The 21323-nt window shown below is 41.0% G+C and overlaps 1 protein-coding gene across 1 annotated transcript in view; it reads right to left on the bottom strand.

Annotated features, from left to right (window-relative positions):
* LOC135527019 (X-linked interleukin-1 receptor accessory protein-like 2) overlaps positions 1 to 21323 on the bottom strand; it is a 277568-nt gene that overhangs the window by 47992 nt on the left and 208253 nt on the right. The window contains exon 5 of the mRNA XM_064955683.1: positions 9440 to 9514. Coding sequence (XP_064811755.1) covers positions 9440 to 9514 — 75 coding nt within the window. The remainder of the gene's footprint in view (positions 1 to 9439; positions 9515 to 21323) is intronic.

Raw genomic sequence — 21323 nt, 5'->3', positions numbered from 1 at the left:
ATAATTGATCGCATGGTGCAAGAATGAATGCAATTAATTGATTGTTGAATGTTATGATGGACACAGCTTTGTAAAACCAAAACATACAGTTTAACCTCAATAAACTCGAACTTCGGAACGAATCGTTTAGGGTGCTGCAGTTTTCAAATGATATTGTGCTTTTCACCCTCACGGCAGTCAAGCAATGCATTCCTCCAAGAGTCATTCACAATCTAGTCCGTTTGTGGCCACACCTAGACCTCGTTTCAAATGTACACTCTTAGAGAAAAGGGTTCCAAAAGGGTTCTTCGGCTGTCCCCATATGAGAACCTTTTTTCATTCCAGGTAGAAACATTTTTGGTTCCAGGTGGAACCCTTTTGGGTTACATGTAGAACGCTGGGGTCTACATGGAACCCAAAAGGGTTCGGCCTGCAACCAAAAAGGGTTTTTCAAAAAGATTTTCCTTGGGTGCAGCCAAAGAACCCTTTAAAATCACCTCTGGGTTCTACATGGAACCCCAAAAGGTTCGACCTGCAACCCAAAAGGGCTTTTCAAAAGAGTTTTCCTTTGGGGACAGCTAAAGAACCATTTAAGGTTCTAGATAACACCTTTTTTTCTAAGAGTGTACCGAGAAATGCTCTTATTTGTATGCTTAGCTATTGACAAATGCACATTGTATTGAATGTTATTATGGACACAGCTTTGTAGAACCAAAACATACACACTTGCACAAGTCTCACTCACAAATGACAGCTCCAAAAAGCCCCTTATGGTGAACGACATGTGAACGAGAGGCTTGTAGAATGATGACTATTTTGAGTTTTCAGTTCATCGTTAGCCGGTAGGAGGTCCTGCGTGCTCCGGGCATTACTGACTCAAATGAACGAAATGAGTCGAAAGATTTGTTCATTTGACTGAACGAGTCGAAAAGGTCTGAGTCAGTAAAAAGAGCTGAACTTTCCATCGCTATCCTGAGTGCCACAATTCTTAAAGCGTAAAAACAACCAGACCACACACTGACACCACTAGAGGTCATACATGAAGCTAGCTGTACAGTATATAACTGATTAGTTGGTGACTTGGCATAGTCTTGGTGAGATGTCAAAATGTAGTCAAAGCTTCAATGTAAAAAACAAAATCACATAATGCGGATACTGATTAATTCAAACCTTTAGGAAAAATATGGGTTTGTTACCACAGTACTAGTTTTTTTTAAAGCATTTTTTACCCCACATTCTGTAAAGTTCTGTATGATTAAAAACATTTTTTTTGTAACGTTGCCTGTGGATACCGTAGCTACGTGTCATGCTGTACCGCAGAGCTCACAGAAAAGTCATTAACATTAGGCCTTAAAAGGGCACACAAGCTCCTCATCCACAGCAGTATGTTGAATTTGACTTCACACACACTGATAACTGGATAAGCCTGCCAGACCTGCAGTCCACAATAACAAGTATATTTGATCCTGCCCAATACATACACATATCTAATTTCACCCTATCATCAGAGAGCAACAAATGAGTCTGGATGAACGCTAAAAGGGGTTCTTTGAGCATTCATCTAGTGCCATATCCTTGTAAAGACTTCCTAGTACTACAGATTCAAGGCAAAAGGTATCATGCAATTTCAATAAGGGATTTATTCATGACTAGGCTAGGCACAAAGAGCCTTTTCTGCAGCTTTCAACGTAAAAAAAGGGTCAGCATTTGCATTTTAAAAGAACACCTGTGATAGGCATAAATGTGTTGTGAAACAAACCGTGCAAATGGCTTGACATTTTCATTTCACTTGTCGTCCTTTCAAAGGGAGCTGTTGGAGCAGCACAATCAACTGCTGCAATGCATTGGCCTGTCAGGTGGATGTGTCACCTGGCCTGCGCTGTGCTGTGATGTAACCTAGCTCCCAGCAGCCTATAGAGGGATGTGTGTGTTAATACAGAGGCTAGCTTCCTGTTTCTGGTACTCTGGCCATGCCACAGGGTTACCTTTGACCCCAGGACCAGCCCATGCCCAGTGCCCATTCCCTTAGCGTCAACCGTTTTTATTTAATATCCACTTACTCCCTGGAACAGTGACCAAAAAGTTGATTCCTTTCCCACAGGGTGACAGAGAGCGGTAAATCCATTCCATTATCTCGGTTCTTTTCAGCACAGGATAGAGTTAGACCGATAGGATGTTTGACAATTTGGGACAGATTTTCTTCTGTAGATAGGGGATGGTGAGTGACCCTGGTCATATATTTATTTTCATTTTTTAACATTTTTAAATCAGCCAGATACAATCATACACATAAGAACATCAACTTACAGACGCACACATCTCATCTGCCCAGACCCACATGCTCACACCCTCATCCCTGGTGCTTGCATTATGATATGCTTTATAGTTGGATTGGTCTTTGAGGCCAGATGCATCGCAAACTGAGTTCTAGAGAAGTGGTGTGTGTGTTTGTGGTGGGGTGAGAGGGATAGAAAGAGGTAGGACGAGGGTCTGATTTAGACACATCTGCACGTGTCAAGAGGTTAATGGCACTAATCAACATAAAAACATTGTTGAACTAGTTAAACGGGAAGATACATTAATACTAAACATATTCATAGACAACATGGTACATAATGAATATGATATCTGGTCTCAAGACAGTACTTTGTGTGCTGTACCAAACCGATAAAAGACAGCAGGAAATTTCAAAATATCTGTCCACAGAAATGATTTTCACAAGATCATTTACCCCATGTCAATGACTGTGATAGCTAGCTATCTCCCATCCATACACAACACACACTACCGCCTCCGCACTCTAGATGAGCGGCTGTATACTTAGCAGGCAGCACACGCAACATGAAAGGACTTGGAAGGTTGGACTTCTATACACATCCCTAATAGAGCTCTCATGGCTGCTCTCTGTGCTGCAGAGGAGAGGAGAAGCTCCTGTCAAGGACAAGTCATTATACCACTAATTAGCTGTCTTTATTATTATTTTACTACTGATGATCTGACTTGTGCATCTGCATGCTAACAACAGACACAGAGAGAGCCAAGCCTAGCCTGGCGATGTGGTCTAGCAACCAGGAGAAAAACATTTATATAGGATACCAAATAATTCTGTTTTTCTGATGTTAACAGGGTAATTACTGTCTTTATCAAGGCTCTGAAGGCAGTGGCTTAATTATGGACGAAAAGGAAGTTCATTCTGACTGAAACGAGGTTTGAGGTTCATTTGCGAGTTTGAGGTTCACACTCAACCATTATGGGCAATGATCATGGCCAGTAGGCTATCTGCTCTATATTTTGAGGACTATCATATTTCATTTGATCAATGTTAGCAAACTGCCATGTCTAGTTAATCTTTGACTGACTAGTAACGAGTCATGAGGAATGGGACCTCCTTGGGTTTTTGTACACCAGATTGGCAATCTTTAATTATAAAAAGATCAAGAAATATTCCCCCTGCAATTAGAATGACACTGTGATATCCAGTTGGTCATTCCCCCTGCCTTCCTACCTTGTTATTGTAAACAAAAAAATCTGCAGACCTTTCTGAAACAATCACAAGTGACAGTTTTATTGGCAAGTATATTTTGGGAAACAGAATGACATAAAAATTGAGAACAAAACAGAACAAAAGGATCAGCGAAATGGCAGAACGGAAATTGCAAATGTGGATTTTGGAATGAAACGTGCATGATGATCACTGTCTTTGTTCTTTCTTGGCTTGTTTTATACTCATACATATTTGATATACAGTACCAGTCAAACGTTTGGACACACCAACTCATTCCAGGGTTTATCTTTATTTTTACTATTTTCTACAATGTAGAATAATAGTGAAGACATCAAAACTATGAAACAACACATATGGAATCATGTAGTAATCAAAAAAGTGTAAAACAAATAAAAATACATGTTATATTTGACATTCTTCAAAGAAGCCACCATTTGCCTTGATGACAGCTTTGGAATGCATTTCAATTAACAGGTGTGTGCCTTATTAAAAGTTAATTTGTGGAATTTCTTTCCTTCTTAATGCGTTTGAGCTAATCAGTTATGTTGTGACAAGGTAGGGGTGGTATACAGAAGATAGCCCTATTTCGGAAAATACCAAGTCCATATCATGGCAAGAACAGCTCAAATAAGCAAAGAGAAACGACAGTCCATTAATTTAAGAAGAGAAGGTCAGTCAATCCGGAAAATTCTAAGAACTTTGAAAGTTTCTTCAAGTGCAGTCGCAATAACCATCAAGCGTTCTGATGAAACTGGCTCTCATGAGAACCGCGACAGGAAAGGAAGACCCAGAGTTACCTCTACTGCAGAGGATAAGTTCATTAGAGGTACCAGCCTCAGAAATTGCAGCCCAAATAAATGCTTCACAGAGTTCAAGTAACAGACACATCCCAACATCAACTGTTCAGAGGAGACTGTGTGAATCAGGCCTTCATGGTTGAATTGCTGTAAAGAAACCGCTACCAAATGATACCAATACGAAGAAGAGACTTGCTTGGACCAAGAAACACGGGCAATGGACATTAGACCGGTGAAAATCTGTTCTTGGGTCTGATGAGTCCTAATTTGAGATTTTTGGTTCCAACCGGCGTGTCTTTGTGAGACGCAGAGTAGGTGGACGTATGAGAAGGTGTGGGGGTGCTATGCTGGTGACACTGTCAGTAATTTATTTAGAATTTAAGGAGTGATGGAGTGCTGCATCAGATGACCTGGCCTCCACAATCACCTGACCTCAACCCAATTGAGATGGTTAGGGATTAGTTCGACCACAGAGTGAAGGAAAAGCAGCCAACAAGTGCTCAGCATATGTGGGAACTCCTTCAAGACTTTTGGAAAAACATTCCAGGTGAAGCCGGTTGACAGATTTCCAAGAGTGTGCAACACTGTCATCAAGGCAAAGGGTGGCTACTTTAAAGAATCTGAAATCAAAAATATATTTGGATTTGTATAACACTTTTTTTGGATACTACATGATTCCAAATGTGTTATTTCATAGTTTTGACGTTTTCACTATTATTCTACAATGTAGAAAATAGTAAAAATAAAGAAAAACCCTTGAATGAGTAGGTGTGTCCAAACTTTTGATTGGTACTGTAAATCTTATACTACTGTGTACTATACACATTGTTTGAAACAAATAAAGTAAATATGCCATATATAGCAACTTCAAAGGTAACCTGGCATTAAAAGTACATCATTGCTCTAATAAACCATCACGAATTAGCTTGCTTTTTATTCTGAGAGTTGTGTCAAAGGAATTAATGTTTCTTAATATTAGGCTCTGTTAATGTACTTCAGCTCCAAGAAGAGGTAGAATGACCTACTGCCAGAAGCTAAGACCTTTATAAATGTGTACCACATACTGTATGGGGCGTACAGTGTAAGCATGGGAATAAACACACAGCAAACACATCATAAAACAATAAGCTGAAGACAAAGCTATTCCTACTGCCATAATACCCTGCGGTTGATCAATGTTAAGTATTACAACTGGATTCTGTAGTTATCAGATACACACAACACACAGCGGGATTCTGTACCCCACCCCACTGACTCCTCTCCTCCTCTTACTCTCCCCCTCTCTCCCTCACTCAAGGTTGCAAACACAGCTAATTAACATATTTATGAGTCTTGCAACCAACTCTGATGACAAATTATAGTGAGAGAGATATGTTCCTACACAGAGCGCAATCGCTCTGCCGTTACTCTATCATTCTGACACCCAGCTCTCTCTGCGCTCAACGGGATGGGCCTCCAACTCTGTTTCCTGTCACTCTCTGGATATTTATATCAAGCATAAATACCCAGACACTGATGGAGTGCCAATCCACCCCTCCGCATTACAGAGACATATTTGTCTTCCTATGTGTCACAAATTCCAAGAAACTGAAGAGCCAAGCAGAAGCAGGAGATGCTGGAGCCATGCTTGGTGCACTGTGGGGGAACTGAATGCATTCACATAATTGGATTGGCCTACGTGAGGATGACACTGCCCGTTTGTCACCGACCCTGTGATTAGATCAAGGTGAATATGTGGGAATGTGGCGTTCATTCAACAGTGGTATTTATGGTCTGCCATTTTGGGTTATTGCACACCTGAGGTCGAGACAAACTACAGATGTAGGATCTTCATTTTATCATCCTGTTGTTGCAGGAAATGCAAACTTGTAATGTATTCTAAGTTTAAAAATGCTTCTAAAGTTTGTAATTTGCACTTTTATTTTATTTGACTTGATTTGCCTTAACTAAAAATGTATCAGCCCCTACAAAAAGGTCCATTCATTTTAATCCACACAATAATTCACATTTCCTGTTGCTGCAGGATAAATCTTTTTTCCTGCTCTGAGAAACTGGTCAAATTAAGATCCTACATCTATATACAGTATGAGGATTTTGATATGACATTAATGCACAAAAAAATAGGCACTTTTTGAGATGAATAATGTGCTTTCCTGGAACATTGTGCTAACAATACCCCCCCACCCTCCTCCTGCAGTGTATCCATCTAGCCAGGAGCCTCAGTGTACTCTCAGGCGTTCTGTCTTAATATGGCCTCTCCTCTCCTCCTCCTCTGCTGGAAAAGCCTTCGTGGCGTGGGGCTGTCCATGAAGAGTAGGCAGAACCACAGACAGAGCAGAGACACAGCGGCGCAACGCTCTCCTCTCCTTGGTCCTCTCCTTTATCGTGTCACTCCTCTCAGATGCTCCGGCGGCTAATCAGGCGCCCTGTGGCTAATAATAGGCCCTTCTCGTGTAAAGGGTACGGGGGAGCTGATTTCCATGGAGCTATTAAATCTTCTCTGCACTTAGCGTCTCCTCAGCTAATAAACACTGACAGCTGTGGCCTAATGGTCCAGCCTCCAGAACTCACCACAGTGCCTGCCGCACAACAATTAATTACCAATTTTGTGGGGCTACAGGTTCTTGTCAAGGAGCCCTTTCCTTTTTCAGGGGACGCTGCTGTTTTGCTCATTTGAGGAGGAGCAGTTAACAGCTCACATTTAATTTGATGAGATGCGGATTGGATATCATATAGAAGGACTTAACTCAATCTGTTCGGTCTCTTGAGCCATAAGCATATTCACATTCACATCATAAATATTTTATGTGGATTACAAGGAGTAATGGTAAGGAAAGGTTGATCAAATCTACATTATATTTATTCCAGCTTTTGTTCATTTCAACACTCTAAATATTTGTTGTGTATGAGTATAACAAAACTGTGTGTCAGTTCGAGATAGTGTCACTCTTCCTACTTTTTTGTTGTTGCAGATAAAGCAACAATGACAACAATACTGGGTATAGTCATGGCTCACAAAGCTGTAAATATCTTTTTGTTATTAGGGTGCCTATTTCAGTACAAATGACCAGTTCCTTAGCTTCAGAGGGAGAATGGATCCTTGAGAAAGACATTACTTTAGCAACACCCAAGGTTTATACTTTCTCTCCTTCAAGCAGCCCAGACCATTCCCTATTCCCTATCTAATCATCATTCAAACAAACATCTTAACATAAAAAGGCCTTTTTTTCATATCAAATACATAACGTCGATATGAAATCCTTGTACCCATTGCTGTTGATGAAAAAAACAACAACAACATAAGAGAAATTGACAATATTGTAGGAGGAAGTGGTGTTTACACTTTACGAACAATTCTTAACATACAGTGCGTTCACTCATACGGCAAAGCCTTTGGAGAAAAGGGCCACCACACACACCCTGCCAGAGATGTTTCCCCCCCTGTATCAGGCGTAGTTAGGGGTTCTTTCTCCAGACGCCCAGGCACTCGATAAATCCTGATGCGCATGGATGCAATGCCTGTGACAGAAGGTGTGACATCCATTGTAGGGCGCAGGGGGCTTGCTGGATGAGAGAGATTTATGCTGTGTTATACAGACTGCTCACTCTATTAAGTTTAATTGGGTTGGGGCTGCCCGACTCTTCATCCTATCAGAAATATAATAACCGCGCAGAGAAAGGTAACGATTGAGAATGGCAAAGCAGTAAAGATATTTATTCCATAGGAAGAACTGCAATAAATGTCCTGGGGTTGTAAAGCAAGGCAAATAAGGTCCAGTTTGTGTGTTATCCAGAAATCTATTATGCACTGATTGGGTAACAGGGTTGTTCTTAAACTGGGAAAAATACACATCATTTGTAAAACAGCTTGGATTCAGCCTGTTTTCGTCTAGCAAGATGACTGAACATTGAGGGTAATTGGTGTACCAAGTGCCAATCACCCACAGAACACCTTGGCCTAGAGCAGAGTATACAATTACTGTATCTGTAAAGCAAGGCTAACAAAAGTCCAAATGAAGTAACTTCTCATGGAAACCGTAAAATTACATGCAACAATGTAGTAGAACTGAATAGTGTTCACAATATGGCAGAACTGAATGTGAACACTGCACAAGGTAGTAGAGTGCTAAGCCAACCCATCATATCGGAGCCAGTTGTTAGGTGAAGTGTATTATTTAAATACTGAACAGTGAAGAAGAGGAAGGAGGAGGAGTAGAAGAAGAAGACAACGGCATCTCCTTGGCTCTGCAGGAGCTCAGAAACTCCATCTCTTCAGCTGTCTCCTCCCAGTCTCTGTGTTGATGCATGTGGAATAATGGCCTATAATTTACCCCAACTTGACAGCTTAAATATGCCTTCCTCGCACTTGTTTTGTTATTGTCAACTGGTCTTGAGCTCCAGAATAAGATTTGAAGAGTGTTTGTATATCTCGCAGGCAGGGCTTTTTACATGGTAAGTGCCGAAAGCACATTGTAGTATGAATATGTGGTTGAAACGTTCCGGTAAAATGTTTTAAATTAAGTGTCATTTTGACACAATCATTGTATGGACACAGATTTGAAAGAATTGTGTTGTTTCATGCTGATAACAGTGGATTTTGGCCCTTTTATTAAATGGTTCTAGCCTACATTGTACAAGGTGCAGGAGAATGAGATGAGAGGCTACGGCTGGGCACCTCCCCCAGGTTAGAACAAGCTCATAATTAAATATGGAAACAAGGGTCAGGGGAATACTGCATGCCAGTGGTAATGCTGTGTTCTGTTTTGATCTCTCTGAACATTTGCCTGCCTTGTGTGTTATACTTTCTCTTAGCCCCCAGATGTATGTATTGCAAATGCCCCCTCAGGCATATTTGGCTGATTGCAGCAACACTTTTTAATGGGGTTGACTCAGGCATTAGAATGCAGTGTTGGTGATCACTCTGCTGCTTTACAGTAGAGGACATTCCAACAAACAGAGCTCCAAAACTATATATTGACACAGCAATAGCAATATATCCCCATCCAAAAGGCACTGCAGTAAAATGCATTTTGAAGAACAGGCCAGCCCGGTTGGAGAGAAAGCAGCAAGGAGCCCCTGACTATTGCAGTCTATAATTACACTTGTCTGCTCTATGGAGAGGAGACCGTTAGCACTGGCTCCCATGGGGAAGACTTACCCGGTTGGACATCTATAACACTGGCCTGTCTCTCAGTGGGGAACAGGACCTTCGGGGGTCTGGTTGTGAGGAGAGCTGTAAAAGAACAAGCACACATTGAGAGACAGGACAGACAGTAGGGAGAAAATAAACATATTGTTGTGTAGGTGATTACACAGCTTCTCATACTGAGCGATGTTGAGAGGATCAGTAATCCATGCAAATAGAATGTAGCTGTTTCAGTGCCGTCAAAACTCTTCCACAAACATCATTTACAAATATCATTATATTATATACTCTAATCAGTTAGCTTGTGGGAACACCAGCAATTTGCTGAGGAGTGCTGAGTTGTATCATTCTAAAATGCAGATGCACGCACACACACACACACACACACACACACACACACACACACGCACACACACGTACACACGTACACACACACGTACACACACACACACAATTTCAGTTTGAGGACACTAGAAAGGGGAAATGTGTAAATTAGAACCACTTCAGACCTCAAGAGACTTGTATTACCAGGACAGTTAGCAGAGTGTGGGATACAGAAGTGAGCTGAATAATCGTGGGCCACTTTGATCATGTAAAAACTCGGTAGATTAATTACATAAAATCATCTAGAGATATGCTCTAAAAACACTGAAAGTATTTGATCTCCTGGAGTTTAGTTAAGAGTAGTGAAGTGGTTTCCGTGCTTTAGAATATCCTGACAAAGGTAAATTAAAGCCAACACAGTATTTAAAAGCTGGGTGCACACATGAGTGAGAGAACTTTGTGGTATAGGGCTAGCTATATTTGAAGGGAAACATCGCAGCAGCAAGCTTTCATGTTTACAGTTTGAGAGACACACTTGGATAGAACTGTATTGGTGCTAGAACTGCCTGACATGCTCATTATATCTGTGAGTTTTAAAATGCTTGTTTCCTTTGTATTTAGCTGCATAATCTATTTTTCTAGAGCATTAAAGCCAACATAAAGAAACCAACTTGTTAAAAAGAATAATTCGGAACTTTTCAAGCCATTTCTAACGGTCAGAATATAAGCTACTAATGTAATCCTTGTACAATACAAGGCAAACTTGCTGCGTGAAAAGTTCAAATTGCAGTTGCCTTGTACATAAAAATGGTCATAATGAATATAATGTGCAGAGTCAGCAAAAATATTGACACTGCATTCACTGTATACACAAACACTAATGATATAAACAGCAATGAGGTTAGTTTGTTCTGCATATCTGGCAGTGCACAGTTTACTCTGCCCATTCACCGGGAGAAAAGGGGCCAAAACCCTCAGAGCAACCTTCAATTCAAGGAGAGAGAAGAAAATTGTATGTTATGAACATTTTTATCTTTTTGGCCCCCACTTAATTTTCACTCCATTGTATGAGGAGCGGCGGTAGCGGGAGTGAGGGATGAAGCTGGGACCCCTCATCCATCTTGGGGGGACAGCTGGAGCTTTAGCATGCAAATGAAAGCTATCATTCTTGTCAAGCAAGGAGCCAGAGAGAGCCCACACGCCTGCAGACCCACAGCCACTTAATATTCTCCACCCGGCAGGACCACCCTCGATGGGTGCCGACCCTTCCCGGCCCCTTTGCAGTCCCTGTAGGTCACCTACGGCCGGACCCCTATCTGCGGCACCACCTTGCTCCTGAGAGAGCAGCCCCCTCAGCTCAGGGGCCCTCTCTCCACAGAGAGAGAGAGAGATAACACTCACTTGGACACACAAATTAAGTATTAACATTTTGTATGCTGCCATGCTTAGGCCTTATTGATAATACTCCTCAAAGGGAACACATCAAACACAGTGTGGCTATGGTATGGGAATGTTCTGTACATATCAACACAGTGTGGCTATGGTATGGGAATGTTCTGTACATGTCAACACAGTGTGGCTATGGTATGGGAATGTTCTGTACATGTCATGTGGCTATGGTATGGGAATGTTCTGTACATGTCAACACAGTGTGGCTATGGTATGGGAATGTTCTGTACATGTCAACACAGTGTGGCTATGGTATGGGAATGTTCTGTACATGTCAACACAGTGTGGCTATGGTATGGGAATGTTCTGTACATGTCAACACAGTGTGTTCTGCATGTCATGTGGCTATGGTATGGGAATGTTCTGTACATGTCAACACAGTGTGGCTATGGTATGGGAATGTTCTGTACATGTCAACACAGTGTGGCTATGGTATGGGAATGTTCTGTACATGTCAACACAGTGTGGCTATGGTATGGGAATGTTCTGTACATGTCAACACAGTGTGGCTATGGTATGGGAATGTTCTGTACATGTCAACACAGTGTGGCTATGGTATGGGAATGTTCTGTACATGTCAACACAGTGTGGCTATGGTATGGGAATGTTATGGGAATGGGAATGTTCTGTACATGTCAACAGTGTGGCTATGGTATGGGAATGTTCTGTACATGTCAACACAGTGTGGCTATGGTATGGGAATGTTCTGTACATGTCAACACAGTGTGGCTATGGTATGGGAATGTTCTGTACATGTCAACAGTGTGGCTATGGTATGGGAATGTTCTGTACATGTCAACAGAGTGGCTATGGTATGGGAATGTTCTGTACATGTCAACACAGTGTGGCTATGGTATGGGAATGTTCTGTACATGTCAACAGTGTGGCTATGGTATGGGAATGTTCTGTACATGTCAACAGTGTGGCTATGGTATGGGAATGTTCTGTACATGTCAACACTATGGTATGGGAATGTTCTGTACATGTCAACACAGTGTGGCTATGGTATGGGAATGTTCTGTACATGTCAACACAGTGTGGCTATGGTATGGGAATGTTCTGTACATGTCAACACAGTGTGGCTATGGTATGGGAATGTTCTGTACATGTCAACAGTGTGGCTATGGTATGGGAATGTTCTGTACATGTCAACACAGTGTGGCTATGGTATGGGAATGTTCTGTACATGTCAACAGTGTGGCTATGGTATGGGAATGTTCTGTACATGTCAACACAGTGTGGCTATGGTATGGGAATGTTCTGTACATGTCAACAGTGTGGCTATGGTATGGGAATGTTCTGTACATGTCAACAGTGTGGCTATGGTATGGGAATGTTCTGTACATGTCAACAGTGTGGCTATGGTATGGGAATGTTCTGTACATGTCAACACAGTGTGGCTATGGTATGGGAATGTTCTGTACATGTCAACACAGTGTGGCTATGGTATGGGCTAATGTTCTGTAATGTTCTGTACATGTCAACAGTGTGGCTATGGTATGGGAATGTTCTGTACATGTCAACACAGTGTGGCTATGGTATGGGAATGTTCTGTACATGTCAACACAGTGTGGCTATGGTATGGGAATGTTCTGTACATGTCAACACAGTGTGGCTATGGTATGGGAATGTTCTGTACATGTCAACACAGTGTGGCTATGGTATGGGAATGTTCTGTACATATCAACACAGTCAACTCTTTATTTACCACTGCAGTTTGAAACTTCACATCTGCATATTCCTAAGCAGAATTCTGCTCTGGATCTTGAAAGTAAGCAACCCTGAGATGATCCTTCCTCTCCCTGACAAGTACTTAGCTTGGTTTGCTTTTAAATGTGGGGTAAAATTCTTAAATATTACGGTAATCTTAAAGATCTTAAAAATAATTTTCCCCCCGGCTGCACAATTTTACACTCTGTCCGTTTCCCCTCATGAATTTTCAGAGCCCCTGTTGCAATATTCAGTATACTTGACTTGTGTGTGTTTGTATCCACTTTGCTAATGCACTACAGAGGGAAATGCTGAGCTTTCATGTAGTTTAAATGGATTCAGAGTCAAATTTGCATTGGAAATAACACTACTGGAGCAGGGTGTGAAATGTTCCTTCAGAGTAGTAACATGTGTGATGTTTTCGATTGGTCTTCTGAAAACATGACAAAACATGGCAGTAAGTGTGTTGTCACAAATGCTTATTACGTAAGTGAAGTGGTCAAACAATATCGGATATCTCAAAGCACACCTCCAGCCGTTCAAAGGCAGCTATACGCGTACAGCTGGAAAAGCATTGATTTTTTGCCCTGCAATACAACTCAAGGCATTGACTGATGTCACTGTGAGAAAAAAGGCAAGCACTTAAAATGATTTCAATGGGCTATTAACAAGGAAGAGACTGATTTGGCCTTGTTTTGAAGATTGCTCATTAAGAAATGCTAGCGTCATGACTGAAGCCAAACGGGAGTTGTCTTGGGGGTGTTGTTAGATGTGGGTGTTTTATGTTCACATATCGTGCCCTGGCAGTTACTGTTGTTTGTCCCTCCAGAGCCACCGTAGCAACAACATAGCCACTATCACTTCCTAAAAATAGAATTGAATCGAAGACAAATCAAGAAATCTGTCATTAATGTAGATGTTTTTGCAGAGGAGGTCATAATCGTGCAATTTTTCCATCTAGCTAAAGTGCAGTATTTCTCAAGAAAAAAAACGAGTAACTGCATACAAATGTATCTTGTCGGGAAAGTATGGCTGTGCGCTCAGGACTGATTTCTGAGAACAATTACATGTCTATAACTTCATTACCTGCAAGCTGTCAAACTATCGTAAATACAGCACAAGCTACACGACTCCTTTAGTTAAAAGAACAAACCTTTCGACTCATTTCGTTCATTTGAGTCAGTAACGCACAGACCTTGCAGGACCCCCTACCAGCGAACGATGAACACTAAAAACTCGATAGAGTCATGGTTCTACAAGCCTCTCGTTCACAATAGGAGGCTTATTGGAGCTGTCATTTGTGACCGAGACCTGTAAAAGTCTACTTTAAACAATGTGTATTTGTTGATTGATAGGCATACAGTGCCTTGCGAAAGTATTCGGCCCCCTTGAACTTTGCGACCTTTTGCCACATTTCAGGCTTCAAACATAAAGATATAAAACTGTATTTTTTTGTGAAGAATCAACAACAAGTGGGACACAATCACGAAGTGGAACGACATTTATTGGACATTTCAAACTTTTTTAACAAATCAAAAACTGAAAAATTGGGCGTGCAAAATTATTCAGCCCCCCTTAAGTTAATACTTTGTAGCGCCACCTTTTGCTGCGATTACAGCTGTAAGTCGCTTGGGGTATGTCTCTATCAGTTTTGCACATCGAGAAACTGAAATTTTTTCCCATTCCTCCTTGCAAAACAGCTCGAGCTCAGTGAGGTTGGATGGAGAGCATTTGTGAACAACAGTTTTTAGTTCTTTCCACAGATTCTCGATTGGATTCAGGTCTGGACTTTGACTTGGCCATTCTAACACCTGGATATGTTTATTTTTGAACCATTCCATTGTAGATTTTGCTTTATGTTTTGGATCATTGTCTTGTTGGAAGACAAATCTCCGTCCCAGACTCAGGTCTTTTGCAGACTCCATCAGGTTTTCTTCTAGAATGGTCCTGTATTTGGCTCCATCCATCTTCCCATCAATTGTAACCATCTTCCCTGTCCCTGCTGAAGAAAAGAAGGCCCAAACCATGATGCTGCCACCACCATGTTTGATAGTGGGGGATGGTGTGTTCATTGTGATGAGATGTGTTGCTTTTACACCAAACATAACGTTTTGCATTGTTGCCAAAAAGTTCAATTTTGGTTTCATCTGACCAGAGCACCTTCTTCCACATGTTTGGTGTGTCTCCCAGGTGGCTTGTGGCAAACTTTAAACGACACTTTTTATGGATATCTTTAAAAAATGGCTTTCTTCTTGCCACTTCCATAATGGCCAGATTTGTGCAATATACGACTGATTGTTGTCCTATGGACAGAGTCTCCCACCTCAGCTGTAGATCTCTGCAGTTCATCCAGAGTGATCATGGGCCTCTTGGCTGCATCTCTGATCAGTCTTCTCCTTGTATGAGCTGAAAGGTTAGAGGGATGGCCAGGTCTTGGTAGATTTGCAGTGGTCTGATACTCCTTCCATTTCAATATTATCACTTGCACAGTGCTCCTTGGGATGTTTAAAGCTTGGGAAATCTTTTTGTATCCAAATCCGGCTTTAAACTTCTTCACAACAGTATCTCGGACCTACCTGGTGTGTTCCTTGTTCTTCATGATGCTCTCTGCGCTTTTAACGGACCTCTGAGACTATCACAGTGCAGGTGCATTTAAACGGAGACTTGATTACACACAGGTGGATTGTATTTATCATCATTAGTCATTTAGGTCAACATTGGATCATTCAGAGATCCTCACTGAACTTCTGGAGAGAGTTTGCTGCACTGAAAGTAAAGGGGCTGAATAATTTTGCACGCCCAATTTTTCAGTTTTTGATTTGTTAAAAAAGTTTGAAATATCCAATAAATGTCGTTCCACTTCATGATTGTGTCCCACTTGTTGTTGATTCTTCACAAAAAAAATACAGTTTTATATCTTTATGTTTGAAGCCTGAAATGTGGCAAAAGGTCGCAAAGTTCAAGGGGGCCGAATACTTTCGCAAGGCACTGTACAAATATGATTATTTCTTGATACATTTGAAAAGAGGTCTAGTTGTGGCCGGAATCGGACTAGATTGTGAAAGACTCTTAGCGGACCTTATTGCTTCACTGCTGTGAGAGTGATAAGCACAATATCGTATTGCCGCTGAGCAGGAGGAGATATATCAATCCTACTGTAGGACACATTGCCGCCAGCTGGTCAGTTGAACGACTAAAATTAACAAGTCTGTCAGAAAAACAAATCATGACTTTCGAGTCTGTAAAAAGAGTTGTTCAAAAATAACTAATCGTTTGCAAACTTCACATCATTAGCTAGCAGGCACATTGATCAGTCAGCCAGGACACAATCAGCTTATCAAGTCACTGGCGAGTGGCGATGTGTGTGCTTCGGTGCCGTTATTTTATTTTTTTTACAACTTTCTCACTATCTTGATTAAGAAATAGTATAAAATAAATAATACAAATAATACAAATTGTTTTGAAAATATTGTTTTACACTAATACAATCGCTCAGGTAGAGAGTAATATCATTTTTTCCCTCTCAAATAGATAGATGTCAAAATGATTGGCACCCCTAAAGATTCTTATAAATAAAATCAAACAAAATGAAATCTGCATTAAGATTATACTTTTTAAATGAATCTCAGTTTAAAGAACTGTATTGTGGCCTTACATGGCTTTACACACATGTAAAATCCTTTTGTCATCCATCACCATGAAATTTGGCAAGGAACTCACAAACAAAAAAAGAGACAAAACGGTTGTTTACCTTCAAAAAATCAGGCAATGGGTACAAAAAACATGAAAAAGGCATAAGCTTCAGATATGTAGGTAACCTCACTGTTTAGCCACCCCCTGGAAAGATCCGTATGTTTCTTTACCCCTTACTTTACGCACACATTTATGTGGTCACCATCCCTTCAAATTTCTCACTGTCAATCGTGAACGATTGAATGACTTTTCATGGTGAAATATCCATCCAGTATCTGCCTGCTAACTATTTGATTTCTATCAGTTTCATGGGAATATGCATTTAGATCTTCTTAGTTACGTGCAGTGTTGTTTTCAAATGATGTACAGTGAGCACAGTTTTGAGCAAATGGTGTTAACAAACTTTAGCACACCTGTGATTTGTTTCAATCAAAGCACATATTGTGCATAGTGGGGAGCGCTGTTGGGTTGTGGTCACATGAGGAAAAAATATGACCTTTCGCCTAATCATCCTAAAATAAGTGGTGTTTTTTCTCTTAAAGTAACATTATACTATGCTATTATATTTGTTCTGTTATGTCGAATACTATCATCATGTGATCTTGCAGAAATGTTTTCAGATTTGATCTAACTTTATTAAACGAGCACCATTCGCCAGAGCAGCCTATTCTCTATGACTAAAGAAGAGACTGTATGTAAAGTAAAGAATCCCGCACATGTGCAGAATCATCGGGACCTTTAGCTGTCAGGAAGAAAGGTCCAGAAAAGTCTGCAGCCACGCCGAAAAAAACAAATATACCACTTACCACTTTTAGGGCGACAATGTATCTTGTCCCCACGCACAGTGAGAAGATGGTTCAGAGGCACAGAAAAATCTAAGGGCCAAAGTTGGAGAATTACAGAACTTGGTCGCATCTTCAGGTCACCACGTCTCCAAATCTACAATTAGACGCTAGTTCTATGCCAATAGGCTCTTTGGAAGGGTTGCCAGAAAAAAACCTTTGTGAGCAACCAACAAATGTAAACGCCTGGAGTTTTGCTTAAAGGCATTGGCACTTCGATTGGAACCAGTGCTATGGGGCGGCAGGGTAGCCTAGTGGTTAGAGCGTTGGACTAGTAACCGGAAGGTTGCAAGTTCAACCCCCCGAGCTGACAAGGTACAAATCTGTCGTTCTGTCCCTGAACAGGCAGGTAACCCACTGTTCCTAGGCCGTCATTGAAAATAAGAATTTGTTCTTAACTGACTTGCCTAGTTAAAAAAAGGTAAAGTTAAAATAAAATGGTCAGATGACAGGAAGATAAATGCTCTTTGGCCACGCACACCAGTGGTGGATTTGGTGTAGAAAAAAGGATGCATGTGCAGAAAATAACCTCAGACACAATATATATAAAAGTATATGGACACCCCTTCAAATTAGCGGGTCCGGCTATTTCAGTCACACCCGTTGCTTACAAGTGTATAAAAATTGAGCACACACAGCCATGCAATCTCCATAGACAAACACTGGCAGTAAAAATGGCCTTACTGAAGAGCTCAGTGACTTTCAACATGGCACCTTCATAGGATGCCACCTTTTCCTGCTATAAGTGATGTTATTTTGAAGTGGAAACGTCTAGGAGCAACAACGGCCGCTCCTAGACGTTGCTGGTAACACTGTCAGTGATATATTTAGAATTCAAGGTACACTTAACCAGCATGGTTACCACAGCATTCTGCAGCGATACGCCATCCCAACTGGTTTGCTCTTAGTGGGACTATCATTTGTTTTCAACAGGAACTAGTACGCGATAGTGATGTGATCAAGAGATTTAAAATCAGCTGCAATGAAACTCGTATGTTATAATGTATTCAAATAAAATGCACAAAGATCGCAGGCGAAGGACACAGCATTTGAACATGTAATGCATAGAACACTTTGTACTGAGAATCAAGGACACACGTTTAGATGTGAGCAAAATGTGTTTGAAGGGTCAACCATACCTAACCAAAGACCTAAAATTATGCTAATTTAGACTACACATTTCTGACACAATTGCACTCAAGAGGATGCTAAAGACTGCCGTTGAGGAGAGAGAGTATTACAAAGTGGAATCATGCCGGATCTGTACGTATGTCAACTCATGCAATAGCAGCAATGAACAGTGTGACTGTGTTTCAATGCACTTTCAAATTACACACAGCTCTGACGAGCCTACCACATGCAACATTACCACAATCTCTTCTCACACTCTGCCTTAGCTCCAAAACAAAATGTGTCTGCATACAGCTCATTGTTTTACACAGTATTCAACATTAATTTGACCTGTGGTGTTACCTAATCTGTTTCTATTGTATTTTTAGCAGTGGCAGGGGGAATACTTTGAAACAGTTACAAATGTTTCTGTCTTTGTCAGGTTGTACAATCTGATAGGCTGGGATTTTACATCCACAGAGATCTGGAGAGCAGGATACTTACTGTATGTGCTTGTTTGATACCATCTTGCAACAGACATCAAAACACAGCAATGGACAAAGGACAACTTCTCGCAAATATGTCTACAAAGGTAACATTGTGCTTTTTGAAAGCGATTTTCCTCACGAACATTTCTATAAAGTTCAACTGCTTTATAGATCAACTTTACTTACTTGCCTGTGCTTCCAACAATGTTCTGGAATCGTGTGTGGGTCTTCTATCTACTTTTTACCCGGATCTATTATTTAGACAATGGTTGATTATAAGCTCTGGGCATCTAGAGAAACTTTGCTAAAGCTCAACATCTCTTCAAAAGTTTTGATTCAAAGCTATTAAGATTTTTGTGGTCACCTGCTTCAGGCGAGGTACGACGATCACCCTCGATGAGTCGACATGGAAATGAAGCCCTTATCAACTTATAGAAGTGACATTAAATAAATAAAAAATCAGATTCTCCAACCCCTCCAGTTATCCCGAATAATGACTTTATCTCCATTTGTGAGAGTGGCCCCTGGTCTCCTGTTGGACTGGTCTGTGGGGAGGCCTCCTGTGTGGAATGAGATAGTAATGAGGCCATTCCAGGTACTAGGGGGAACTGGATACTTGACAGCTGGGCATAGCACTCAAACTCCATTACACAAAGCTTATGCTCATTGCTCCTCACCACAGCCTCAAATTGCAGTCCGAATCAGCTGTATTTAATGTCATTACCCTACAAATGTAAACACAAACTACAGATAATAGACAAGATTACACGGCACAAAATAAAACAAATCTGAAGTGATTACTTAGGGCCATTGTGTGAGAGAACTGCATGGTCTCAAACAGAGTGAAGTAGCAGCAGCATCCAGCCCACAACAAACTCAGCACCTCCACAACAAAAGTAGAATGCATTGCCTCCACAGAAAGAGCTCTTCTTAATTCATTATTTTGATTAAAAAAACTTGGTACTTGTTTACACTTGCAGAGTATTCCTCAAGTGTAAAAATATTCCAAGCAGAAGTGATCAATGCTTTTAATGTGACTCGGAGTGATCGGAGTAATCTTTTTGAGGTTAAATGTTTCATGGTTTGGGTGTTTGATCTGATGCAAACTCCTGCTTGTGTCTTTGATTTAATAAGCAGGCTATCTGCCATATCATTATTATCTGGGTCAAATAGCTAGTGATCAAAAGATGCTTATTGATCCTAAACATCATTACCTTGGAGGATTAGGAGCCTCGTGGGACTAGTCTGGTGTTGTCTCACAGTAAGCTGTCGGGGAATTAGCTGTGGCGAAGCAAACAATGGAGAGAAAAAGAACATCTGACCACAGAGCAAAATCCACACAATAGGGATCGGTTATCTTAACTCAACCAGATAGATGATCACACAAAGTTACATCTATTTTACAATACAGCACAAATTAGTGTGGATATGATTTACATTACAGTACAGTAAAGAGGCTACAATATTTATGTGTAGCTTATGTAGGCCCTGAGTGTTTCCGGACCAATTGACCTGACCGGGATAAACTCTGGCCCTTAGATATGATCCCCCACAGATCACCTGTTACATGTTTATTGAAGCTCTATGTTACCTGCTACGAATGCTCAAAGAATCAATAAAGCTTTATTTGGCAAGACTTTAGGTTGAGTGCATGCATGGGGAGGGCAATGAATTGGCAAGCACACCGTAGGGACATCCTAACGACTAACTGAAGACACCCACTAAGAATTGTATACACTGAGTGTACAAACCATTCGGAATAGCTTGCACCCCCTTTTTCCCTCAGAACAGCCTCAATTCGTCAGGGCATGGACTCTACAAGGTGTCGAAAGAGTTGTTGGCCCATGTTGACTCCAATGCTTCCCACAGTTGGGTCAAGTTGGCTGGATGTCCTTTGGGTGGTGGACCATTCTTTAAAAAAAATAATAATTTCACCTTTATTTAACCAGGTAGGCTAGTTGAGAACAAGTTCTCATTTGCAACTGCGACCTGGCCAAGATAAAGCATAGCAGTGTGAAGACAACACAGAGTTACACATGGAGTAAACGATAAACAAGTCAATAACACAGTAGAAAAAAATTAAAAAAAGAGTCTATGTACATTGTGTGCAAAAGGCATGAAGAGATAGGCGAATAATTACAATTCAGCAGATTAACACTGGAGTGATAAATGATCTGATGGTCATGTGCAGGAAGATATACTGATGTGCAAAAGAGTAGAAAAGTCAGTAAATAAAAACAGTATGGGGATGAGGTAGGTAAATTGGGTGGGCTATTTACC

The sequence above is a fragment of the Oncorhynchus masou genome, chromosome 32 (genome assembly GCF_036934945.1).
Source record: "Oncorhynchus masou masou isolate Uvic2021 chromosome 32, UVic_Omas_1.1, whole genome shotgun sequence".
NCBI lineage: Eukaryota > Metazoa > Chordata > Actinopteri > Salmoniformes > Salmonidae > Oncorhynchus > Oncorhynchus masou.
The sequence above is the reverse complement of the archived record's forward strand: the minus strand, read 5'-3'. Positions and strand labels throughout refer to the sequence as shown.